The 22,335-nt window shown below is 44.7% G+C and overlaps 3 protein-coding genes across 3 annotated transcripts in view; 2 read left to right on the top strand and 1 right to left on the bottom strand.

The window, feature by feature from the left end:
- JMJD4 (jumonji domain containing 4) overlaps positions 1-22,335 on the bottom strand; it is a 45,184-nt gene that overhangs the window by 4,357 nt on the left and 18,492 nt on the right. The window lies entirely within an intron of this gene.
- LOC111244169 (apolipophorins-like) lies at positions 2,394-17,651 on the top strand. Its single transcript, XM_022790948.2, has 10 exons — positions 2,394-2,550; positions 3,097-3,335; positions 3,995-4,291; positions 8,445-9,528; positions 9,833-10,116; positions 10,283-12,638; positions 12,777-14,422; positions 14,644-15,288; positions 15,499-16,152; positions 16,336-17,651. The coding sequence occupies exons 1-10, from the start codon at positions 2,481-2,483 to the stop codon at positions 17,359-17,361; spliced, it is 8,301 nt and encodes a 2,766-aa protein (XP_022646683.2). The 5' UTR covers positions 2,394-2,480; the 3' UTR covers positions 17,362-17,651.
- On the top strand, positions 17,691-19,418 carry LOC111244172 (uncharacterized). Its single transcript, XM_022790952.2, has 2 exons — positions 17,691-18,119; positions 18,525-19,418. The coding sequence occupies exons 1-2, from the start codon at positions 17,842-17,844 to the stop codon at positions 19,234-19,236; spliced, it is 990 nt and encodes a 329-aa protein (XP_022646687.1). The 5' UTR covers positions 17,691-17,841; the 3' UTR covers positions 19,237-19,418.

Here is a 22,335-nt window from a genome sequence, read left to right as displayed (position 1 = left end):
TACGATGAAAATTACTTTTAGATAGCTTTTAGCAGAATTTTATGCGATGTTTGGCTATCTCTATATAGGCTAATTTTGGTAAATCTGTTAAATACTTTCCACACCGCTCAGTTCTCGTCTAATGGTAAGTTGGTGAACCAAATTATTTTGAAAACGGTGACAAATCTTTAGTTTTGATTCTCAAGGTCACTCTTGATTATTGATGCAATCGGCTTCTTCCAGGCAACCATTTAACATCCTGTTGATAAAACATTTATCGTTACTTTCAGACAAAAGTGATTTTCCTCATTTGTAAGATCGACAAATGTTGGAGTTTGGCCTATGACGCGTAGTGGCTCATCGCGGTGACGCAGGCAAATAGGTATTTGTACGAATTCGTCCATATATGTACACACGTACGTCACTGTCGTTTTCCCATCAATGGCACTAAAGCTTTAAGCGAGGAAAGGAAAATTTCGAATTTACCGCTCAAATATCGGTGAAGATCAAAAGTGCTCCCTTTGACATCGTGTTGCTTACCGTCGAAACGTTTTTCCTTCACTTTTTGCCCCCACCTATTTTTTAGTATTTCATTGATTATCGTGAACAGCGGATCTTGCGCCGATGCGGTCTGTTTGGCGCAGGTTATTTGGACGTGTAGTCAGTCGCTAGTACTTTTTGCCGGCGGTACGCTACGATGCTTTGTTGTACGTCGCACAAACTAATCTGGTGCAATCGAGATCATTCTTGATTTCTTCTGCCTACGAATCAACTAATATTGCTGGCCAGCTTCTTTCGGGAACATTCGGTTTAAGAGCGTGCTATGAGATGGATGGCTATTCGTTAACGGGTACCACGTAGAACAAACTGCCGCCTGTTGTTACGGTACTGTGTGATTCAATCAAATGAGTCGTATCGCTTTATAGTTATACACGTCGACATTGTGTTTGTTTCTCTTCCGCACCTTTTGGATACTGTCAGATATTGTAGCTATTTGAACTAAGGCAAGCAGCTGAGTCGGCGAATGGACTGAAACATTTTTTTAAGCTACTTCACAGACTCGGCATAAGGGTGCAGTTTTCGTATGTCGTATCAGGAGCCTAGGAATGTTACAGCAGCTGGGAAATGTTTGCTTTACAATAAAGATGTCGTTGTGTGCCGCGGCTTGCTATTTATTCGTCCCTTCCGGACCGCTAAGGTGAAATACCTGTGCATTAATTATAGTTGGCCTACTATTCATGTTTGTGTTTAAGGCCTTTCATCTCTGAAAGTAACTCAATCCGATAATCTATCTACTCGTTGTCACAGCAGAGAAAATCGTCAAGTGATAGACAGTAAACGCTACATGCGGAATTGAGTTTCCTTTTTTCGGTCGCTGTGGCCTTCGCAATTCGCCTCTCTAGCAGTGACCATAATTTTTGTCGCAATCATACAACACAGGCACCTAGCTCCTCTTCCACTTCCCCCAAAAACCCGATCGGCGTTTTAGCGACGTCGAGGATCAACTTGGAATCCGCTGCACATGCATTAATAATAATATTCCACCGTGCTACTTTGTTCTTGGTCATTCCATGCGAGATACTGTTTGTTCTCCTTTTGTTTTCCCACCTCCTAACCCCATTGTCGGCTAGTCTCAGATCACCAAAAGCCGCACGATCAGCGCGTTAACGTTCGGTCATTCGACGTGGTCGGCTAAATACAGCGCTACCACCAATTATGAGCACCACTTCTAGACGCTTCTCGAACAGATCTTTTTTGCGGCCGACATCTCCCGCTGACCGTGGTGCCCCTATCTATACCTGATGATGCTACTACCACTGTAATCGTTACAAATGCGTCAATATTGCCTTAACAAGAGGCAAGGCAATCATAATTTCGATGCAATGAAGGACCATATACTTGTTGAGAAGATAGAAACGTACGCTAGCTAGCTGAACCAGCGGTAACACCGTCGTATCTGGCCAGCAACAGTAGCAGCCGGTATGACACTAAGACCACCTCTGCGATCTGTCAACTCCAGTCATTGACCACGTTCACTCGTGGCGTCCCCGCCGATCGCTGCGTAAGAAGTGCAATGGTCTGCCGCGTTTCAGCGGCGCGGAGCTTCACCCACACCCGAAAGCCAACGGCCATCCAACTAGTCAAGAGCCTACCCTGCTATCTACCTCCGCTAGCTATTTCAGCAAAAGGGGGAGCGTTACGCGGGTGACGCTTAGCTGTTTGCTCTTGCCTTTGATGCATATGGTATGACCGCTGGTCATGGCGGTAGCTATGGAGAGAGACGAAAACGATGGAGTACGCTGAGCGGGCGGGCGGGCGTCCGGGCTGCAAGAGGAGTCCTCGTCGCGGGCAGCAGCGTTGACGGCGACAACGGTAGCAGCAGCAATTGACGCAATCGACGAGTCGGTAGCGATACGCAGCTCGACATTGGAGAGGAGGCCGAGGAGGAGCTGCGTACATAAGGCGCGCGCCGAGTTGAACACCTATTGTGTGTGACCACAATGGGACCTCCAAGCATAATAATTGGGGGCTTGAGCGGCCTGGTGCTCGTCTTCGGCTTCGGACTTTGCGGTAAGTCAACAACAATCTGAGGAGAAAATCAGCAGAACTTGGACTTCAAGAGAAATAGAAAAACGTAGTTTTGAACAGTTGTCTGCCGAACCGAGGCTGTCGTCACACACTGGCCTTACTACAGAGTTTGCCATCATGGTATAGTAATAGGGATCCATCGTGAACGAAGAAGGGGTTTTGCTGCTGTGTGATCTCTGCTGCCTGATCTGCCTCCAAAAGTTGATAATATATAGTGATTATGTGTGCGCAATCAACCAATTAAGGTATACCGACCTATTTATCGCTCGCCTTACGGATTTGAAGAGGCAATGCGCGCCATTGTGACTAATTTGTACAATTTGCAAAATTCAGGATGAGGAGGCGATCGGTGCCTCTGATCATTTTTGTGTCTTCGTGCAGTTTCGTCTCTGTATTTTTCCTGTCCTTGTCGTACCTGTTTATCTTGCACGTGGCTTTCGCTGACTTAATGTCCAGTTATTAATTGTTTTTACTAAGTGCTTTTGTGAATTCTGCCTTATTACATTATTCCGATTTTAACATTCACAGGTCCTGTTCTACCAAGGGAGCCGAACCAATGCATGAACAGTCTGCCCGTGGGCAAGACTTTTGTTTACATGTATAATGGCTTGAACAAAATTGAGAATGACGATGTAAACCAGGAAGTTAGCTTCTCCTCTGAGGTGATCGTCTCGGTACCAGCTCCATGTGTGCTTGGCGTACGAATGCGATCGGTTGTTTCCCCGCACCAGAAATTCGTCGAGACCCTTGAGAAGCATCCGATAGAGGTACGTAGATTCCTTTAGCAAAAATGTCAAAGCTCTATATTTAAAACTGATGGACTTTATCAGATTCGTTGAAGGAATTAAGCAAGTTTAGAGTATGAAAGTTCTTTGATAGAGCCGGATTATATCAAATGTCTAAACAGAACCGATATATATATATATATATAAAATTAGGGCAGAGAACACTTTTCGTCTCTTTGGTAAAGGGTTAGTCCTTAACGCTAGCTGAAATGGGCTTGGCAACTTGTCAAAGTTCCCACATAAACACATATTGCAATACTGCTGAAAAGTTATGCGCAAGTTAGTTTTCGTTTAAGCATACGCCCACTGGTGTGGTAAATAGTCCATCGGCAGACATTTTTCTGAAAATCGATTTCTAAGGTTTTGCCCGCTAATTTTGAGCGACCTTCTCAACACTGAATTAAATAAATACGACATTCAGTTAAGTAAGTATCGTTAGTGCGCAATGAAAACGGCAACACATTTTCTCATAAGTATATTGAATTAGGCGACCAACAACAACAACAGTTGTTTGTTGTCTTAACTTCACCTAAGTTATCGAAATTTAGCGATATTTATCGGCTCAAACATTAAACCAATCTCAATGGTGCATAATTATCGGACGCGACTCTATGATTGCTTATCTGTTCCTTACACTGTAGGTTTACATGGACAATGGCATCGTCACTGGCATCAAATACGACCCTTCCGAGCCAGCGTGGGCTGTCAACATCAAACGAGCCGCTGTATCCATGCTGCAGGCGCCCCTAGATGCACGAGAAGCGTCAGCCGAAGTTAGTGAGCGTGATATTTTAGGTGAATGCGAAACTTCCTACACGGCACAACCAAGCGAGGACTCGTTTGCCAAAGTCACCAAAACGAAAAAACTTCTGTCCTGCCAGGGACGCTTCCAGAGCGATCGCGCCGTCTTCTTTACCCCTTACAACGCGCCAACTTCGGTAAGTGCTATAGAATACAAGACAGATCAGCTATAGTACCAAATGAGCTTTCTGCCGTCGTGTAAAGCATTAAATAAGCTTGATCAGCTCAGCTATTTCCAGCAGTACCACTAGAGGCTCATAGGTAGCTGGTCCAGATGGTGGCGACTATGCAATCAGCTATTTGTCACTGCCATTCGAAAACAACCCGTATTTAAAAACTTCAATGGTTTTCATTCAACAACGTTCAACATTCTACTGAGCATAATACAGCATAGTCGTATTATATGATACTATCGAATGATTATTTCGCCTGGTACACTGGTATGAATCTCTAAGCTAAGATGATATACGCTGGAACATATACTGTTGGGGGTCAAAAAATCACTTTTCGCTGTTTTTTTTGCTCCGATTTATCGATTCTATCTTACTCTGGCGAAGTTTCAGCTGCAGCGAACAGCTTGTTTATTCAATGACCCGATGCACAAATAGTAGATCGTGATTGCCCCTCACGTAGATCGTGATAGCCATTAACGGATTATCGTTCCGAGCGTATTTGTGCCAACACTCAATATGAGAATAGATAGACGTCTTCGATCTTCCTTAGCACATTTACTGTTGCTTCTTACGAAGCACTCAATCTCACCCTCAGTGACCTGGGAGATGTACACGGCTCAACAATTATAGACAGTTAGCAAATTTTCGGACGTCAGGAGCCTCTAGTAACGCAAACAGCCATCGACTATATGATACGATACGATATGTGCAGCGGGGTTTGATAGCGATTAGAAGACTGAGTTGTTTGTTAGTACGTTCGAGCCATAAGTTTGCCTAATATTTATCTTCACCAAAGCCTTGAATCACGGCGTAAGCTAGAGATAATCGAGTCAGCGCAAAACAACACAGTTTGCATAGAGAAGACAAGACACGTTTTATCTATCAAATTTATGTACCTGGAAAATATGCAACTTTCACAAGAAACAATAATAGTACTACGTGGTAATTATAGGCTCCCTTGCCTATAGCTGGATTGCCACTTAATCCAGTGTGACATAGATGTATCTAAACGTATGGAACGGTAAGTTCAGCATGTCATTGTTTAATAGAAGCAGTAGCTTCTCTTTAAACAAAATCTCAAAAACTAAACACGTCGCTAAACGTAATCCGGAACCGACAGACGTACAACTTAGAGCGACAAGCAGTCCTCAAAGTCGGCCGGGACATGGATGTTTAGCCAGACTCTGCGCCTCGTAGCAGTTGACAACGCCTCGATCAATATCGCTCGCGGGAATGAAGATCAGAAAAGAAAAAGTTGTCACATGTACAATCCGCCGCTGTTGTACTGACTGACTGAATGAACGAGCGACTGACGAAACTAAAGAACCGAACGCTCAAGCGAGCGGTACGCAGTGGTGAGCAGCATGACTCAAATCGAGAGAGACAGAGAATTTAGAAAGGCAGCGACCGGATGCTCGGGTACGAGCCCGGGGGGTACGTGGGGTGATGGCGAGGCGACGCAGTAAAGAAATGGACGAAACAGAGAAGAGTAAAGCAACCAAGCGGACAGGCGACCGGAAGTACGCCATTTGCACAAACGCATGAATGACTTTTTTAGAGGACATCCTTTTTCTCGCTGGCGAAGCTGGGCGCTATGGGGATTAGGCGGGAGGTTGAGGGTGTTGAACCTCCGAATGCTCGCGCTTCACTCTCCATATCTCACAGCCAGCCACGACGACCTCTTCCATTGATTTCGTCGTACTTTAGCCGGTGCCACACGCACACTCTCTCCTTCGTTTTTCTCTTTTTTTTGCGCTCTACGCCGCTACGGTCTGTCTGCTACGTCTGAGAAACTCTCTGCCCCGCACTCCCTCTATTTCTCTCGCTCGCCCTATTGCTCCTTGTACGTCGTCGTTTTTTTGTCGTAGTCGTCGCTGCTGCTACCATTGGCATAGAGTCATCGCTGCCCGGCGACCACAGACGAGAATCCGACTGAAGTCAGTTCAACTGATTTCACTTTTTACGCTTGCCGATGGCTGCTTTTTCCCGCGTTTCTCGTGCCTCTGCAGCGGTGGCAGCAGCGGCATCTGAACTGTATCTTCCTGAGCTGGCGTACCCGGCGGCTGATTTCAACCGGTACGGGAGTAGATCATGCAAAGAGCGGGAACGCCAGACCGCTGCTAGTGTCAAAATGTGGGATGTATTGGTCGGGAGGCAGCAATGTCACCCAAGAAAGCGAGAAACGAAGAAAAAGAAGAAAGAAACTTCATGCGAAGTCGAGAGTGTCCTTGACGACAAGAACTGCTGTTTCGGTGTTGTCGCGGTAGGACACAAAAGGAGCGAACAGGCGACCGCCTGATTCCTTTAGTCAGCGCATACCATACCAAATGCGAGGGCTTCGGTACCAAAAAAGAAACAAGTGGCACTGGCTGTCACTTCGTGCCGCTGGCATACAAGCAGGAAGGCCCACTGCAGGAACGCTGCAGCACGAAACACTATGTTGTGTGTTAGAGCTCCCGACTGGCGATTCTGGGGCGCTCGCTGTGCTTCCGATATATTGGCGGCTTAATTGGACAGCCGATCACGAATAAATCGCGAGCTGTGACAATATCATTATAGGCTGTCTTATACTACACCATTCCATTTTTAGCTTACGTATATGCGTATAGCAACTGAATGTTTAGGTGCGACACGCAACATTAGGCGGAGAAATTTGTGTACACAATGTACTTTTTTCTCACAAGCCTTTCGCTGAGCTTGTGGACACAATCTGCGGCGTGCAATGATTCAATACTTTCTCTAACACAATGTCGACATGGCGTTAAATGTTGTAAGCATGATGAAGGTCACCACTCTTCCTAATCATCGCTAATACTTGCACAAATCGTTGAATGTTAATTTGGCGCGTGCCAATTGATGAAATGTAAAACAAACACGGAAACTCAACGCAAGTCCAAAATAGTGATAGTTCAGCTGTCATATGACGGCAGTGTCGCACTCGCGGTTTGCCAAATGGCTACCTTCCAAGCCAATATCGCTGGACATCAGCTATAACAGCCGCCAACTGGCACTTGTACAAAGCTAGAAATATTGTCGATTTCGGAGAGGAAACGAGATACTGGATACCGTCGGGTGCACGTGACGGCAAAAGGCTCCAGCAGTTCCGTAACGATCCTCAACTCAAGGATACCGCTGAGGGATTGGTCACTATAGCAGCGTTGCTTTCAGACGAAGATTCGGTAACCCGACTCTTGGACCGTGAGGCACCCGCATCAAGAAGGAGATAATCGAAATCGCAACAATCAGTCAATCGCTTGCTGCTACACGACATGCGACATGATACCGTAGATACTACAAATTTCCCCTTTCTCAGATTCTCGTCTTGTTAAGTATCAACTCCCCACCGTTTGTTTGTCCTTACTGCCGATTAAAGTAGCGCCACATATACGTGCTTGAGCGTTGCAATGAACCAACGCCGGCAGCCGTTATCCTCCTATCAGAACGCGGGCGCATGTCCAACATTCTAAAGGCCAGACAAGGCGTCAAGACGACAGCAGAGACCGAATTGGTGCCGGTTTAAAGTGTCGTACCTATAAAAGTAGGCATACTACAAACGTGTCGAGAATGCTTATTTCACGTCTATTGTTGTCGGCGCGGTTTAGACGTCGTTTAAATAAATGATTGATGTGAGCGGTCAATCAGTAAGAAACGAGAGCGGAGGTGCAATGGGGGTGCTTATCGGACAGTGTGACGCACTGGCAGCCGCTATTAGGTGAACGGCCCGAAAAATGCTTCAGCCTTCGTCCTCTAGTCATACACTATTTTCAGCTCGATAACAAAAGGTTATTATGCAGAATGTAGTGCACCTACTTAAATATCTGCGCGTAGTTTATTCATGCGGCCGTAATTAAATATGTGAACGTCTTCATTATGACCATGGCAAAACAATAAGTACTCTCTGGTATGGTTAACTTAACAACAATGTATAATACTTTTTTTCAGCGTAATAAGGCGTAGTCATAAACTTATATAATTAAATATAATATAGTGTCTTATGCAACAGCAAGAATACACTAACTGTATGCTTCATATTAACACTGTATCGGAAAATTTTTATGACAAACTTCCCAATATACATTTAATTTACTTTGATTGAATCGTGTTCTTATTATTGCAGGATATCCGTACGATTCCGTTATCGTCCGGCACTTACATCTGCCACCAATTCATTAGCAAGGAAAATGGCGTACTCAACAAGGCCGAGTGCCAACAGAAAGAAAAATTGTACCTTGACCAACAATCATCAACGAAACCTGGTGTCATCTCGACGGTTTCTGCTGAATCTTCAATTAGTCTGCTTCGCGAAGAGAACGGAGCTCACAAAGTGCAGTCCAAAGATTTCCGAAAGTCGTCTCTTACTTTTGACCACCGTTATGCTCAGGAGCACTCAGCTGATTCTCTCGTGCTGACTGTCAACCGCTATTGCGAAGCTATGCGCGGAGACGTCCGCCCCGAGACCGGCAAACTATTCCAGGATCTCATCAAGTCGATGCGTAGCACGTCGTTCGAAAAGATCCTTGGCGTCTACCAGATGCTTAACTCCAAAGCATGTGATACGGATAGGTTGAAGAAAGCTTTCCTTGACGTTCTCGGCATGGCGGGAACTCCCGGAGCTGTCCGAATGATGGCGCAATTCATTGAGAACGGCGAAAAACCAGAACACGAACAGAAATGGTTAGCTTCGTTGGCCTACCTTATTGCTCCTACCGAGGACATGATTGAGGCGTTCGTGCCAGTCGTCCGGAAGGCGGATACCGCAAAGGCCAAACGTGTCTTCCTCCCGGTCGCTGCCATGGCCAACACCTTCTGCAAACTTCACGGCGAAGACTGTGAGCGCACACCAGCTATCCATCATTTGCTTACCACTCTCGTTCACAAACTTCAGTCCGGCTGCTCAGCTGACCGTGCCTACGTAGTCGCTGCACTAAAGGCTATCGGCAATTTGGGATTTATCGGTGAACATGCCGACTCCATTATGGCATGCATGCAAAAGGACGCTACCGATGTACGTCTTTACACCCTCGGAGCGTTCCGTAAAGTGTGTAAAGCCGAACTAACCAATAAAATGGTGACCATCTACTCGGATCAAGCTGAAGATTCTGAGGTGAGAATTGCCGCCTACCTGAACGCCATACGGTGCGCTGACTTTGACGTGATGAGCAAGATTGTCAAAGTCTATGAAAGCGAGAAGACCCAGCAAGGTAAATGAGGCAACCGTTTAGCGAGTAAAAATGAAAATAAATCAGTAAATATCCATTAGTTCATTCTAGGTAAAAACAAGAACTAACGTGTTGGTTCGCTAGGAAAATGTATTTAAAATGAATAAATAATAAAATCACCAACTATCACCAATTATCTGTAGTTGGTATTATACACTGATGATCTTAGATTTTTAATAAAACATAATCTTAGTCCTTTATAAGATGTCCAGTTGTAAAGATCGTCCTAGCACCCATTTTATTTCCACCGTTAACTGATTAAATGTTCCTTTTTGTCCTATTGCAGTCGGCTCCTTCGTTTACTCGCACATGAAGAACGTGCTTGATTCGGAGTGTCCACTCAAAGCTGCCTTGAAACAGCTCATTGCTTCGTTCCCGATCTCGTCAAAGTTCTCGAAAGATCCTACTATGTTCTCACAGCATTACGAGTTCTCGAAATTCTACGATTTCGTCAATGTTGGAGCAACTGCCGATACATCAATTATCTTCTCGCCAAAATCTTTCCTTCCACGTTCCGCCGTATTGAACCTTACTGTTGACATCTTCTCGAACTCGTTCAACCTCCTTGAGGTAATTTGCGTGTTAAAAAAAGAAATGAGATCATAGAATTGGCTTTCGACTTGCGTGCTGACATAAAGTGATATTAGGTTTCGAGATAGGCTTACTATAGTTGAATTATATTACGCAGCAAGTATATACATGCATATAACTATGGAAAATTCCTTGATTTTTTCAGCTTGGAGGTCGTGTTGAGGGTCTTGAGGATACTTTGGAGCAGTTGATGGGCCCACGTACCGAACTCGGCAAAACGATCACGTCTGAACTGTCTCGCCTGAGGCGAGCCACCGCTGAAGACACTAACGTCAAGCTGTTCGACAATGACTTCAAGGTGAAAAAGTCCGGACAGAAGATGGCCTTCTACATTAATGTATATGGCAATGAAATTGACTTTATTGAGTTTGAGTCGATGAAGGATTTTGCCACATCCATGCTAACTTCTGCCATCAACATTGCTAGCTACCACCCTTCGAACCTTCTAAACGAAATTGTGCTCAAAGGTGAGATTGATGTGGCTAAAAATGTCATCCTTGTCGATAACCGTGTGACCGGTGCCACCATCTCTGGTGTAGGCCTTGCCGCAGACCTGCGCGCTGTTTCCAATGTCGTCATTAAGGCTTCTGCCCCAGTGTCAACTGACAACAAGGAGATGAAGGCAACCCTTGAACCCAGTGCTGTTGTTGAAATCGACGCTTCACTGACCCTCGATGCCGGCGTATTCCGTCACGGAGCCCGTTTTGCTTCCACCGTTCATACTTCATCCGTCATTGACGTACTGATTGTTAGGTCTGACAGTGAATTCAGGTTCCGCTTTAACACTCCTCGTGATAAAATTGAACTTTTAAATGCACGCTCTGAAGTCTTCGTAATTCATGGCGATTATGAAAGCCTCGTTGAGCCTGGTACAACTCGCACGCTTAATGGCTGCACCATTCAGCTACCCGAGGTCATTGGAATGAAGGTTTGCATGGCTGGAAAGGTTCCCAAGCCTTGGTATATCGCACGACGCGGATTTGTCAAACCATTCGATTTGGCTGTCACCATTGAGAAGACTGACAAGATGATGGAGGGCATAGAGTTCAAGATAATCAAGACCTCAGATAAGTTCTCGGTCACTTTCGACACTCCTGGGTCTGCCGTTGACCGTAAGCGCGAGTTTCTCATCCAAAAGATGCCAGCTGATGAAACTGGCTTACAGATGATCGCTCAGTGCCCTAAAAGACATGTCCGCATCGAAGCCGCTTATCCTGGAATGAACGGGGTTGGAAATCCTCGCTTTGTCGCAACTGTTAAGGACAAGCAGACTAATAAAATCGATGTGTACTCACTCGTGGCCTCCTTCAAAGATCCTGGAGGTCTCCACTTAGTGGCGAAGTGCCCATATCTTAGCGAACCGGCAACTCTAGATTTTGCTCAAGTCTCTAACTCCATAGAGATCACAAGCAACTATCCCCTCGATAAGCCACTTCGCATTAAAGCCGAAATTGGAAAAACCAATCCTGGATATATAGCAGAAGGTAGTCTGGCGGTGAAGGGTGTAGATGCGTCTACAAAAATGATTTTCGTCAACAATGGAGATCATATTCATGGCGCATTCAACCTTGAGTACACTCTTGAGGGCAAGAGAACGGAGAAAGCCTCATACGAACTGAAGATCAAGGGGGCTGATACTGAGCGCGGATACCACTATAATGGTGTCTCCACCTGGACCTCCACCTGCCATCCTGATTACAACAATAAGGCCACGTTTGATGTGCTCCGCGGTAGAGAAAGTCGCAGACACAAGATGCAGGTCTGGTGGGGCGATCAGTTCCGCGATGAGAGTAAGACGCTGAAACTCAACTTCGACGTCAAGAAAAAAGGTGACTTTGGATTCGGGCTCACTAGCACGGTACAGCTTTTCGCTCAAGCCTACTCTCCGGCATTCGGTTTTAATTGGGAAGCAAAGTACAATAACAAATTCGACCTACAGCAAAACCCTCGCATCACCTCAGAACTGTTCGTGATGTCGCACGGTGAGACCTTAGTGAAGTTCGACTTCCTCTTCGACCGCCAAACACCAAAGACAAACATCCGCGTATCTCTAGTTGCTCCTCAGACGCGTCTAGTTTTCAACGACAATTCGGAGGAAATCGCCAAGGGCAAGTACAAAGGTGGTACTGATATCGAGTGGGGCAACGAAGGTAAAAAGCTCACGCTTAATTACACCACCGAGATCATGTCCAACGGAAACCACGAGCTTTCGTTGCAGCTTCGTGCTCCCGGAATGAAGCCTATCCAACACCGCCACTTGATCCGAATTGCCCGAGATCTAACCTTACAGACCGAAACTATGATCGATGGCAAAGAGTACATTGTTTTCGAAGTTAAGCAAGAAGATCAGTCATTGGCATTCAACTTCATCGGACAGAAGATTAAAATCAACTACAATCGTGTCGTAAAAGGCAAAGCTGTCGATGCTAAGCTCGACATCATGTCCAAAATTGTCTACACCCGCCCTATCAGCCTGGTAGTCCACAAGGATTCCCCTGGAAGTAAGTAGAAACACATTTGTACGGCATGCTTACTCCATTTTGAAATCAATTAGTTCTACATATAAGCGTAAATTACCAATCGATTAAATAATAATAATATGCGCTATTGTTCCGTACTTTATATAACTTTCTTTTCAGAGAAGACGCATAAGCTAAGTGTTACCTTGCTGTGGGACGCTGTGGCTAATCCCGACAAAAAGCTGAGTATTGTTCTCAACACCGACCGTGAAGACGGAGTCAAAACTGACCTTAAGATTGATATTGCTTACTTTATCAACTTCAGCTATAACGGCGTGTATGCGAAGGGCTTCATCAAAGGGCCTAATCGTGCCGAGTTCCAGCTTAGTGGCCCCAAGATTGAGACTCATCAGCTAGTCATTGGTCACGTTCACACTCAACCTAAAGGTGAAGGCTATCTTATATTCTCTCGTGGAGGCAAGGCGGTTATTGACGGCAAAATCGGGCATGAATTCACTGAGGCTCAGCGCAATTTTTACCTTATAGTCACTGGCGTCATTAACCGCAAGCTGCAGGTCACGCGCGACCTTGCGAGCAATGTCCTCACGATCGAGTTGGACCGCGATGGTAAACTGTACCAGTTGGTCGCAGACCGCAAAACTGACTACAGTAAGGGCATTATTGATCTGAAAGTTACTCTTAAACTTCCCTATGAGAATTTTGCCTCCCAAGAACTGATCGTTAAGGGAACAATTATTGACGGCAAGGTTGATATTGCCGTAAACTTCCTCGCAGGAAGCGGCCGTAACTATAACCTCGCAATCACTGGAACCCGACCTAAACCGCGCCTCGCAGACCTCCAGATTTTGATTAAGACCGACAACGACGAGCTGAAAGAGGGCAAGGCGCACCTGAAGTATGATTTGACCGATTTCAACAATGTTGACGTTGAATTGACCATCGAAACCGAAAGTGACAAGGTTCTCGAACTGGACCTTAAGATCGCCGGCACAAGCTATTATGAGCGCAGTGGAACTTTGAAGTTCAGTTCAAAATGGACCCCATCGTACATCGTCACTCTAAAGCGTACTGGAGATGAGAAGAAGTTTGTTAGCGACATGAGCATCACTAAGGACGGCAGCGCGGATTATATGACATCCCACTCCGAATACGCTGACACTGGTGACAAGATTACGTTCTTGGCGAAATCGAGCGGGCCGCGCGGGGAGTTAGAACTAGACTTCGAGAGGAACACGTTGGCAGGCGATAATCATCTCACTTACAAGCTTAACATCAAAAGAAACGATCACGAATTAAAGGCTGATGCAGAGACTCAGCAGGTCGACGGATTTAAGATCACTTCCGTCAACGTGTGTCGTACTCCACTCGATGCCAACTGTGTCGGGATCACGGTTAAGCGTAACCTCGACATTGACCTCTTCCGCAATAACGAGTTGAACATCAAAATCCACCGGAAACCCGATGTAACGTTTGAGGTTGATTTCAAGACCATTATCCCACACCACACTCACAAGGCTAAGCTGCGCCTAGTCGGAGCTATCAACCAGTGTAAGCTTGGCGTCGAGTATAACTGTGATCACTCTACGCCTGCCATTAGCGAGCAATCTCTCCGAGGATTCGTGATTGAACGCGAACTTCTCGCCACCCGACGTAGGGAGCAGACCGACAAACTGATTGATATCAGGTACACCGCTGCCTTCGATGCCAAGAATGACGAGAAATTCGATCTTCACTACCGCCGGGAGTACAATGACAAAGGTGGCTATACTAGCAATGCTAAGCTCAGCCACCCCAAAATGCGAACGGTGTGTATTTGGGTATTGGCTAAATGAATTGCGTTTTGTATAACATAATATATTTCGATGAGTACTTTATCAAAAAAAAAGAACAATATATATGTATATACAGACGTGCAATAGAGCCCTATACTAAACTTAGCAGAAGCTTACTTGACTTGTCTTCGCTGAGCTTTGGTGGGTGTCCTCGTATTTTGCTAAGGTTTAACATTTTTGCCATTGTTTTGTAGCCGATTGAGCTGAAGTCTAAGGTTCTTCAAAACGAAGATCCCAACTCGATTATTCGTGTCGAGAGCGAATTTCAGTGGTATGCTCCCGAGGAGACTATCTTCCTTCACTATGAGCGTCGGCTCAATGATGAGACTCCACGCAACCGATCGCTTCACCTCCATATCTACAAACAGGATAAGGATGATTTCGACCTGCACATAACGCTATATAGAAGCCAGGATCTGCAAAAACCTGTATTTGCTGGTTACTACTGGCGCTATATCACCGCAAAGAAAGAAGAGCGCGTTGGCCATATGAAGGCCTACCTTGGTGAGGACCTTAAGGGTTACATCGATTTCCAATCGCCATATCAGGAAAACTTTAAAATTACAGGCCAAGCTAAAATCCTTAATGACGACGGGGACAAGGAAGCTGAGATTGTTCACCTCAAGAACGGCGTGGAGACCAAGGGCAAGATTTCGTACAATCTTCAAAAGGCGTACATGAGGGGCATTATTTTTGACGCTGCTGGCACCGAAAAGCGTGAGATTGAAATTGACGGAGGCCGCAGAGAGAAGGGACGTTACAAGATCATGCTCAGCAGCTTCCCTGAGGGCAAAAAGACAACCGACCTTGGCATTGAGCACACCAGAACCAGTGAAACTGTAAGTAACTTCATAAGCTTATTTGAGCTTTGAAATAGGGTCACCTGTAATCCTAAATAATTTACCTAATTATTGCTAGTGAAAAAGATTATCAATAATGTCGTCTTTTAAGATTTTGAGATAACTCATAAGTGGGTAGATAACTGCTGTGTCACCTGCACGCTCTTGTCAACAGTAGTCTTAAACAAATCGGATCTTTGCTTTATGTAGGCCTTCCACAGCCGAGTCTTCTTCCCACCGGAGTATATTCAACAAGTTGCCCAACAAGCAAAGGACATGGCCGCGTCGCGCGCACACAGCTATGCGCTTGAGGATATGAAAGAAGAGTTTAAGATGCGTAAAGATGCTTTTTGTTTCAAACTGAGAAAAATTTTCGAGGACATGGGCCAGTACCTTATTAACAAGGTGACGCATATCTTCGTTGATATTCAGAACTGTCTAAGCCACCTCATCAACAATACGACCGTTGGCCAAAGACTAAAGCAGCATCTCGAGGCTAACCGTGAGAAGATTCTTGAAATCATAGAGAAACTACGAACTGTGCTTAGGAAGTGCTGCCCGAAGCTGGATGAGATCGTTGGTCAGAAACTAGAGCAAGTGTTTCCAAAGAGGAGCCGACGATCGGTCGAGGACGAGAAAGTGAATTTCGTGATGTACCTTGCCAACCGCGTCGAAATGTTTATGGACTGGGCTGAGCAGACCGCTGTCGTTCGGGCTGCCCGAAGTGTGTACGAGGGAGCTTGCAACGCTGTCAACTCCGCATTGAATCAAGTCTACCATCTGTTCGTCAAAGCTAGGGATACTTTCCTCGAGCTTCCGGACATCAAACAAATCGCTGATACCTGGGCAGAGCTGTACGATTCTGTAGGTACACGTTTGTAACTATCATATAATATCCCTGAATTCCGCACTTCAAATTCCAATATCAGCTCCATTTTGAAATCATATGCTTCGTTATGGAAACACAAAAAAAGTTGCTGTTTCTAAGATCATTTTGGTAATAAGGTCTCACCTGAAGTGTATTTGTTTTAATCTACATATTTCCAGAGCTCTGTTGGTCACATGCTACCCCGTGAGGCCATTAGCACGTACATTATCCAGCCTCGTGTAGAGAGCTGGAAGACGCACGCGCCGATTATCGAATTCGACCGCAAGGCTGGGCGCTTCGTGGCTGACGTTGACGTGCCTGTAGATGCCAGCCAGATTCTCCAGTACTGGGCATACGGTGTTAGGCCTGCCCGTGATGAGAAGAAAGAGTCCGCTGTCGACATGATCACGAACTCACTGACCCGAATCTACGACGGCCACGCAACTGTCATCGATGGCAAGCACTTTATTACATTTGACGGCAAACACTATTCGGCAGCTGGTGAATGCTCGTATTTGCTGGCGCGTGACTTCGTCGATGGCAACTTCAGTGTCGTTATGAAAACCGGAAATGAACTTGCATACGTTGTCCAGATCGACAAGCAGTTCTTCGAGGTCAACACTGCCCAACAGACAGTAACCGTTAACGGCCAACCCATAGACCTGCCATTTTACCGATTTGGTGATATCTTCGTGTCGCGAATCTTCGACAAAATTGTCATCAAGGATGCCCGCACGCTCCGGTTCACTGTATTCCTGTCACGTAAGACCGCCACACTTGACCTCCGCGTCTGGTACTTCGGCAAAACGGCCGGCCTTCTTGGTAACTACAACCGTGAACCAGAGGACGATTTCACGTCGCCGTCTGGCGACCAGATCGAAAATGAGCAACACTTCCTGAGGAGCTGGGAGACAGCCCAGGGTTGTGGTTCAAAGACGCTGCTGTTCCGTGAGCGCTCCGAAGACGTTGAGTCTACCGAGCTTTGTGACAATATGTTCAAGAGCGACTACTCGCCTATGTCGTTCGGCTTCCTACTACGCAGTGCTGACCAGTATTACGATCTCTGCATGAGAGTTGCGTATGCGGCCACCCACAAGGTTGAGGCCGTCTGCCGAGTGGCGCACGCATACCTGCTCGACGTCGAGCGATACGGGGATCTTCCCGGCTACCTGGGCACCCGTCTGCCCAACGAGTGTCGTAAGTAAACACCAGTTTCAAGTTTCATCTCTCACTGCCCAATGCAACACGCTGTAGGTTTGACGCTGACAAAAACCGGCCAAGCCAACGCTGCAGCGAAACCAACGGGGCTTACACGGCAACAACAAGCTAAGTAACTAGTAAATATTGAATGCAGACGGTACTATTGCAGTACTCAGAGGCAGCATCTCTCCAACATGTGTTTATATTTCTTAAGTGTCAATAGAAGAGGAAGAAGAAAAAGCAGCAGGCATGACCGAAGTCAAACAAACATGTCAATAAAAATTTCGTTTTTGTACTTAATTTGTGTGTTGTTTTCCGGAGTAGCGCAATTTAGTGGTAATTGCTTAGACTACAAAGTCGAATTTACCGAAGCCGTGGAATATTTGTCTAACTCGCTTCAATCCAGCTAGGTTAATGCTGGATTGAGATAAACAATTTAATTGAGGGAATGAGAAATATATTATTTCTAGTTTGGTATATCCTATATGGCTATCAAAAAAGAACGGGTACCACGTTGTATAGTAACCTCCCGAAGTGATGCGGGACCGCTTGCAGTCACGTGCGAGCTCCCGGTAGCTGCCGGTGAACATGGAGAGTTCGAGGTAGGGAGCAGTTCAATTGTGGACCTTGAGACTGGCGATTCCGCTGATATTGTGTTCGTGGTCCAGGAGAATCGGTGCAATTCCTACGTTGCCGGCCACGTCCCCGCCCTCGTCAAAAGCCTCGAAAGGGAACTCGCCAATAGGGACATCAGACAGAATAGGTACATATTGCAAACATTACTCGCTATTAGGTAGAGACTGCTAGGCGATATTGGAGGTGCATGAATATCACAGTCTATGTGTAGTGGGTTGTCTGAAGTAGCTCTTTACCAAGAAAAAGTTGTGGGTTGTATGTTTATACGGGGGGGGGGGGGGGTAAAGGTCACTTGACAACTGAAGAATCCCCATATTACATCTGTCAAAGTCGCAGGAGATATGCACATCGTTGCAATAAAGAGTGGACTTATGAGAGCATGTATTTCAAAAAGACTCTTTAACTGTCAAATTACTTTTTTTTCAAATAATCAAGAGACTTTTATCTCACCCTGTATATTTTACATTTATATTCGGGCTTGTTCCCCCGTTCCAAATGTTGTGACCTTGAAACATTAACTAACATATTACAGGTATGGCGTCGTGTCGTTCGGCCGCTCAACAAACATCGATGAGCCTTTCACACAAACCGCAAATGGTCAAACATTTTTCCCTGCGAAAGATTTGCCACTAGCCTTCCAAGGCATGAATTTTAGTACTACGAACGAAGCTGATATCTACCTTGCCATCCGCCAAGCGATTATTGGGTATAGATTCAGGCCAACGGCAACGAAAATTATTACGGCGCTAACCTGCGCCCCATGCGAAATCGTTGACGAGACCGCTCCAGATTCTGTGGACTTACGGGCAGCTCTGCTCGATAATGGAATCATTCTGCACCTAATTTCCAAAACCGACATTCGGGTGCGCGGTAGCGCCCGAAAACACCTCGATATATTGGGCATAGATAGTTCAACTGTTTTCAGCTCGAGAGATGCATACCGGAGAGAGTCCGAGGGTAATCCAGAACTTCGAAGTCAGTTGCGTCCTCCAAAGGATCGATGCGCATCGTTGGCCCAAGAATCTCGGGGAAGTTATTTTCTAACGCCGCGTCGAAGTACAGTTCGAGCATGGCGAACCGTTCTTTCCCGACGTATAGCCCAGGACGTGACGTTTGAGGAACGCTGTCTGAAGTGTGAATGCATTCCCGTCGAAAATTGGAGCACAATGACCACATGTAGACCATGCAAGCCATATAGGGGAACCGGTAGTGCGCTGGATAACGACTACGAGGATATTGATTAGTAGTTCAAGTTGTCGCCTGCCAGCGGATCCCACCACTATTGTGACCAATCCAATATTATGGTCAGATTCTGTCGATTAGATTATATAATACTGAAATAAGAAATAGATTTGCTTATAAAATGAATATAGACATGTTCGCTGCTAAATTTGAAATAAAAAGAAAGCAGTCATATTTTCTCTGAGGTGATTCTACTTCATTCAGAAGGAGTCAACAACTTTGCCGTTTCGCCAGTGAAGCCGACAGAGGCAGCTGAATCAAAACACGGACGACAAAGCAACTCCTTAGACATGGCATCTATGCACTATTTCTACACTGCTAACCTAAGTTAGCAATAAATTAAAAATTACTTTTGGATAACAGTCTATCACTTTGCCCTAAAAAAGGGCACACCTTGTGGAGTATGCGTGTCATCGATGGCAGCACAATATGCCAAGTAAAAAATCTTTTTATCTTAGCTAAAGAGGAAGTTATGTTAATATGCTTTCATGACGTCCCCTAGCATCATTTATAGAAAAATCGGCGTGAGAAAAACGCTGCACTAGAAGAGCCCCATCGCCCGCTCAAGCTACAGCTATGGCGAGACGTTAGAAGAAGACTGGTACAAAATGAACGATAAACCATGGTATATTTTTTATGCCGCGGATTATTTATTTCCTAATGCAATACTAGGTAAGGCATGATATATTAGTACTGCGCGTAACGACTTCATGTATTCACACGCACGTACACGTACACGTATATATATATATGCTCTTGTGATGAATTCGGGGCGAACTCTATTCAATATATTGTGTACGGTCTAGATTAGTTTCATTTGAAGTTGATCTCTAAAGCTATTTGTCTAAACTATTTGAATCCTCTTCGGAAATACCGTTTCAAATTGATACAACCCCCCCTGTCAGAATGCTTATTATTACTGTGTTGCGAAATGAACAACTTGGCTTTCCTCGAACTGTTTTACAATAGGTACACGCTGGAAGAAAACAAATACCAGTATGATTTTTTTCTTGCATTTGAAATTATTATTGTTTTCTATGGTATGTAGCGAAGTTAAAAAGCTCGATGATCACAACAAACCTGTTGAAGAACCCCCCTCGAATAAGGAAAGATGAAATTTACCCAAGAAATAAGTGCCATCGTCGACTGGTAAACCATCCTGAAAATCGGGCCAGATAATAAAGCGCCGGTTTATTTCGACTCAGTCGAATACTGAAATAACAAGTGAACCTATTGAGAATGTTTAAGGTTCTGCTAGTCTAACTGAATTAGAGAATGACGTTCTGTTACTTAGCGGTGATGTGGTTTCATTTAGCCCGGATTACTAAGATAGAATTCTCTCTAACGCACCTGCGATAAAAGTTATCTCCATCGCGGCAGAAGGACAAAGTATATCATCTGAGTTATCTGTTCAATAATAGCGGTCGGTTGTGTAAGTTTTTTTTCGTAAATCCTGTGTGTCAATCGAAATCAAGATCATTTAAATGATAGTGGACGTATCCACATTACATATTTATATACTTATTTTTTTCCATATCGATGCTTCAAGTCAATAAGGTTGTATTTAGCTTACTTGTCACCGAGGTGCTCTTGCGACATGTTGCTTATTTATTCCCATTTAACCTAAATAGGATTCTAGTAGCCTCTGGCTTCATAATATCGTTTCCTTTTCGACTTACGAAGTGGTTGTACAAGGTAATCATATTCGACGTAACTATGAATAAAATAGTAGTATTACGGTTTATATTTAGAGTTTAATTTAGGGTTTAAGATCTAAAGACCTTGTCAAATTATAGAGAACTGAGATAAATAGGTCCCCTTCTTTGACTTATTCGCGACTCCATGTAATTTCACATCATTTGCTTATATATATATATATATATATATATATAACATGTGTTAGCGCACCGATTAGCGACCCCAAGGACATCTGAATTGCATCTTTTCGACATCCTGACGTTGCACGATTTAAATGTAAAGGATTTAAATTTCGTCAACTCATCAGTAGTACGTAAGGGCTAACACCCAGATTGTACAGTCTTGTAATTAGTCACGCCATAATCAGACACAAAAGTTTGTCTGCTTATCAAGAGGGTTGCATACGCCTACACTAGACAGTAATCTGCGCGAATATCTGGATTGACAAGGTTTCTAGCAAAATTTATCTGACTTCTACAGCCATCATTGGAAATATCGATACCAAGTGTATACTCAGCATTATCTTTTATCTTCTCGAATTAGCTATTTCAACTCGGTTGCTATTGTCTAGCTTATTAACTTTTCTTTTTATATATTTCGTCGTCTTTATCTAAGTATGGGCAATACAACTATTCCGATTTCCTATCTTCGGTGCACCGAAATTGCCAGCCAGTTTAACAGTGCAAGTCGATCTGAGTGTATGATTCGTTTCCGCACAGGTCCTGTCGAGCTAGTTAGCCACAGGAAACTGCAGGCCATTCTGTTAGACCAAAAAGCACCAAGCCGATAACCACTGTTTTTCTGAGACCAGAGGAGCATCAGATGAGTCCTAGGAGGGAGGACACAGTGCTATAAACGCATATAAGATTTCCTCGATTGCTTTTAAAGCCCTAAGTATCTCTGCGGTAGCTTTATAGCGTCACGCAGATGATACCTCTTAACAATGTATCTGCGAATACAGTGTCGTTTATATTACCACTCGCTAGGTAGACAAATAGATACACAGTTGAGGAATCCGCTATAGTAGTTGAGCAAACTCTCTGAATATAGTGTGCAGAAAAATAAGTATAAATTATTTCGGCTGATTAGAGTACGCTTAGTCGATAGATATCTGCTCGAAATGTCACGAGTCTATTATAAAGAGCATGATTATCAATAGAGGTGTGCTGTTCGCGTTGAAGTACATGCTTCAAGTAGATAAAGAGTGATGGTGATGGCATGGCTTACTAACAACAACTGATCGCTGAACAAAGGTTGTTGAATTCATTGTCTGCTGTATTGCATCTGTATAAACGCGTATTTCCCTCCAATCAAATACTTCGAAGGCGTGATACAATGTAATACATAATTCTTAATAACGAACTATAGCACTAACGTATAATAAATGGAACTTTTCACGAATC

The sequence above is a fragment of the Varroa destructor genome, unplaced genomic scaffold (assembly GCF_002443255.2).
Source record: "Varroa destructor unplaced genomic scaffold, Vdes_3.0 BEIS01000002.1, whole genome shotgun sequence".
NCBI classification, from domain to species: Eukaryota; Metazoa; Arthropoda; class Arachnida; order Mesostigmata; family Varroidae; genus Varroa; species Varroa destructor.
Note: the sequence above shows the minus strand (reverse complement) of the source record. Positions and strands in the feature narration are given on the sequence as shown.

Excerpts from the sequence above, each read along its gene's own strand:
- LOC111244169 (XM_022790948.2), top strand. The coding sequence starts at position 2,481 with ATGGGACCTCCAAGCATAATAATTGGGGGCTTGAGCGGCCTGGTGCTC. Across the intron at positions 4,292-8,444 it reads CTTACAACGCGCCAACTTCG|GATATCCGTACGATTCCGTT; the intron begins GTAAGTGCTATA and ends TTATTATTGCAG. Across the intron at positions 14,423-14,643 it reads GCCACCCCAAAATGCGAACG|CCGATTGAGCTGAAGTCTAA; the intron begins GTGTGTATTTGG and ends ATTGTTTTGTAG.
- LOC111244172 (XM_022790952.2), top strand. The coding sequence starts at position 17,842 with ATGGCTATCAAAAAAGAACGGGTACCACGTTGTATAGTAACCTCCCGA. Across the intron at positions 18,120-18,524 it reads AGGGACATCAGACAGAATAG|GTATGGCGTCGTGTCGTTCG; the intron begins GTACATATTGCA and ends AACATATTACAG.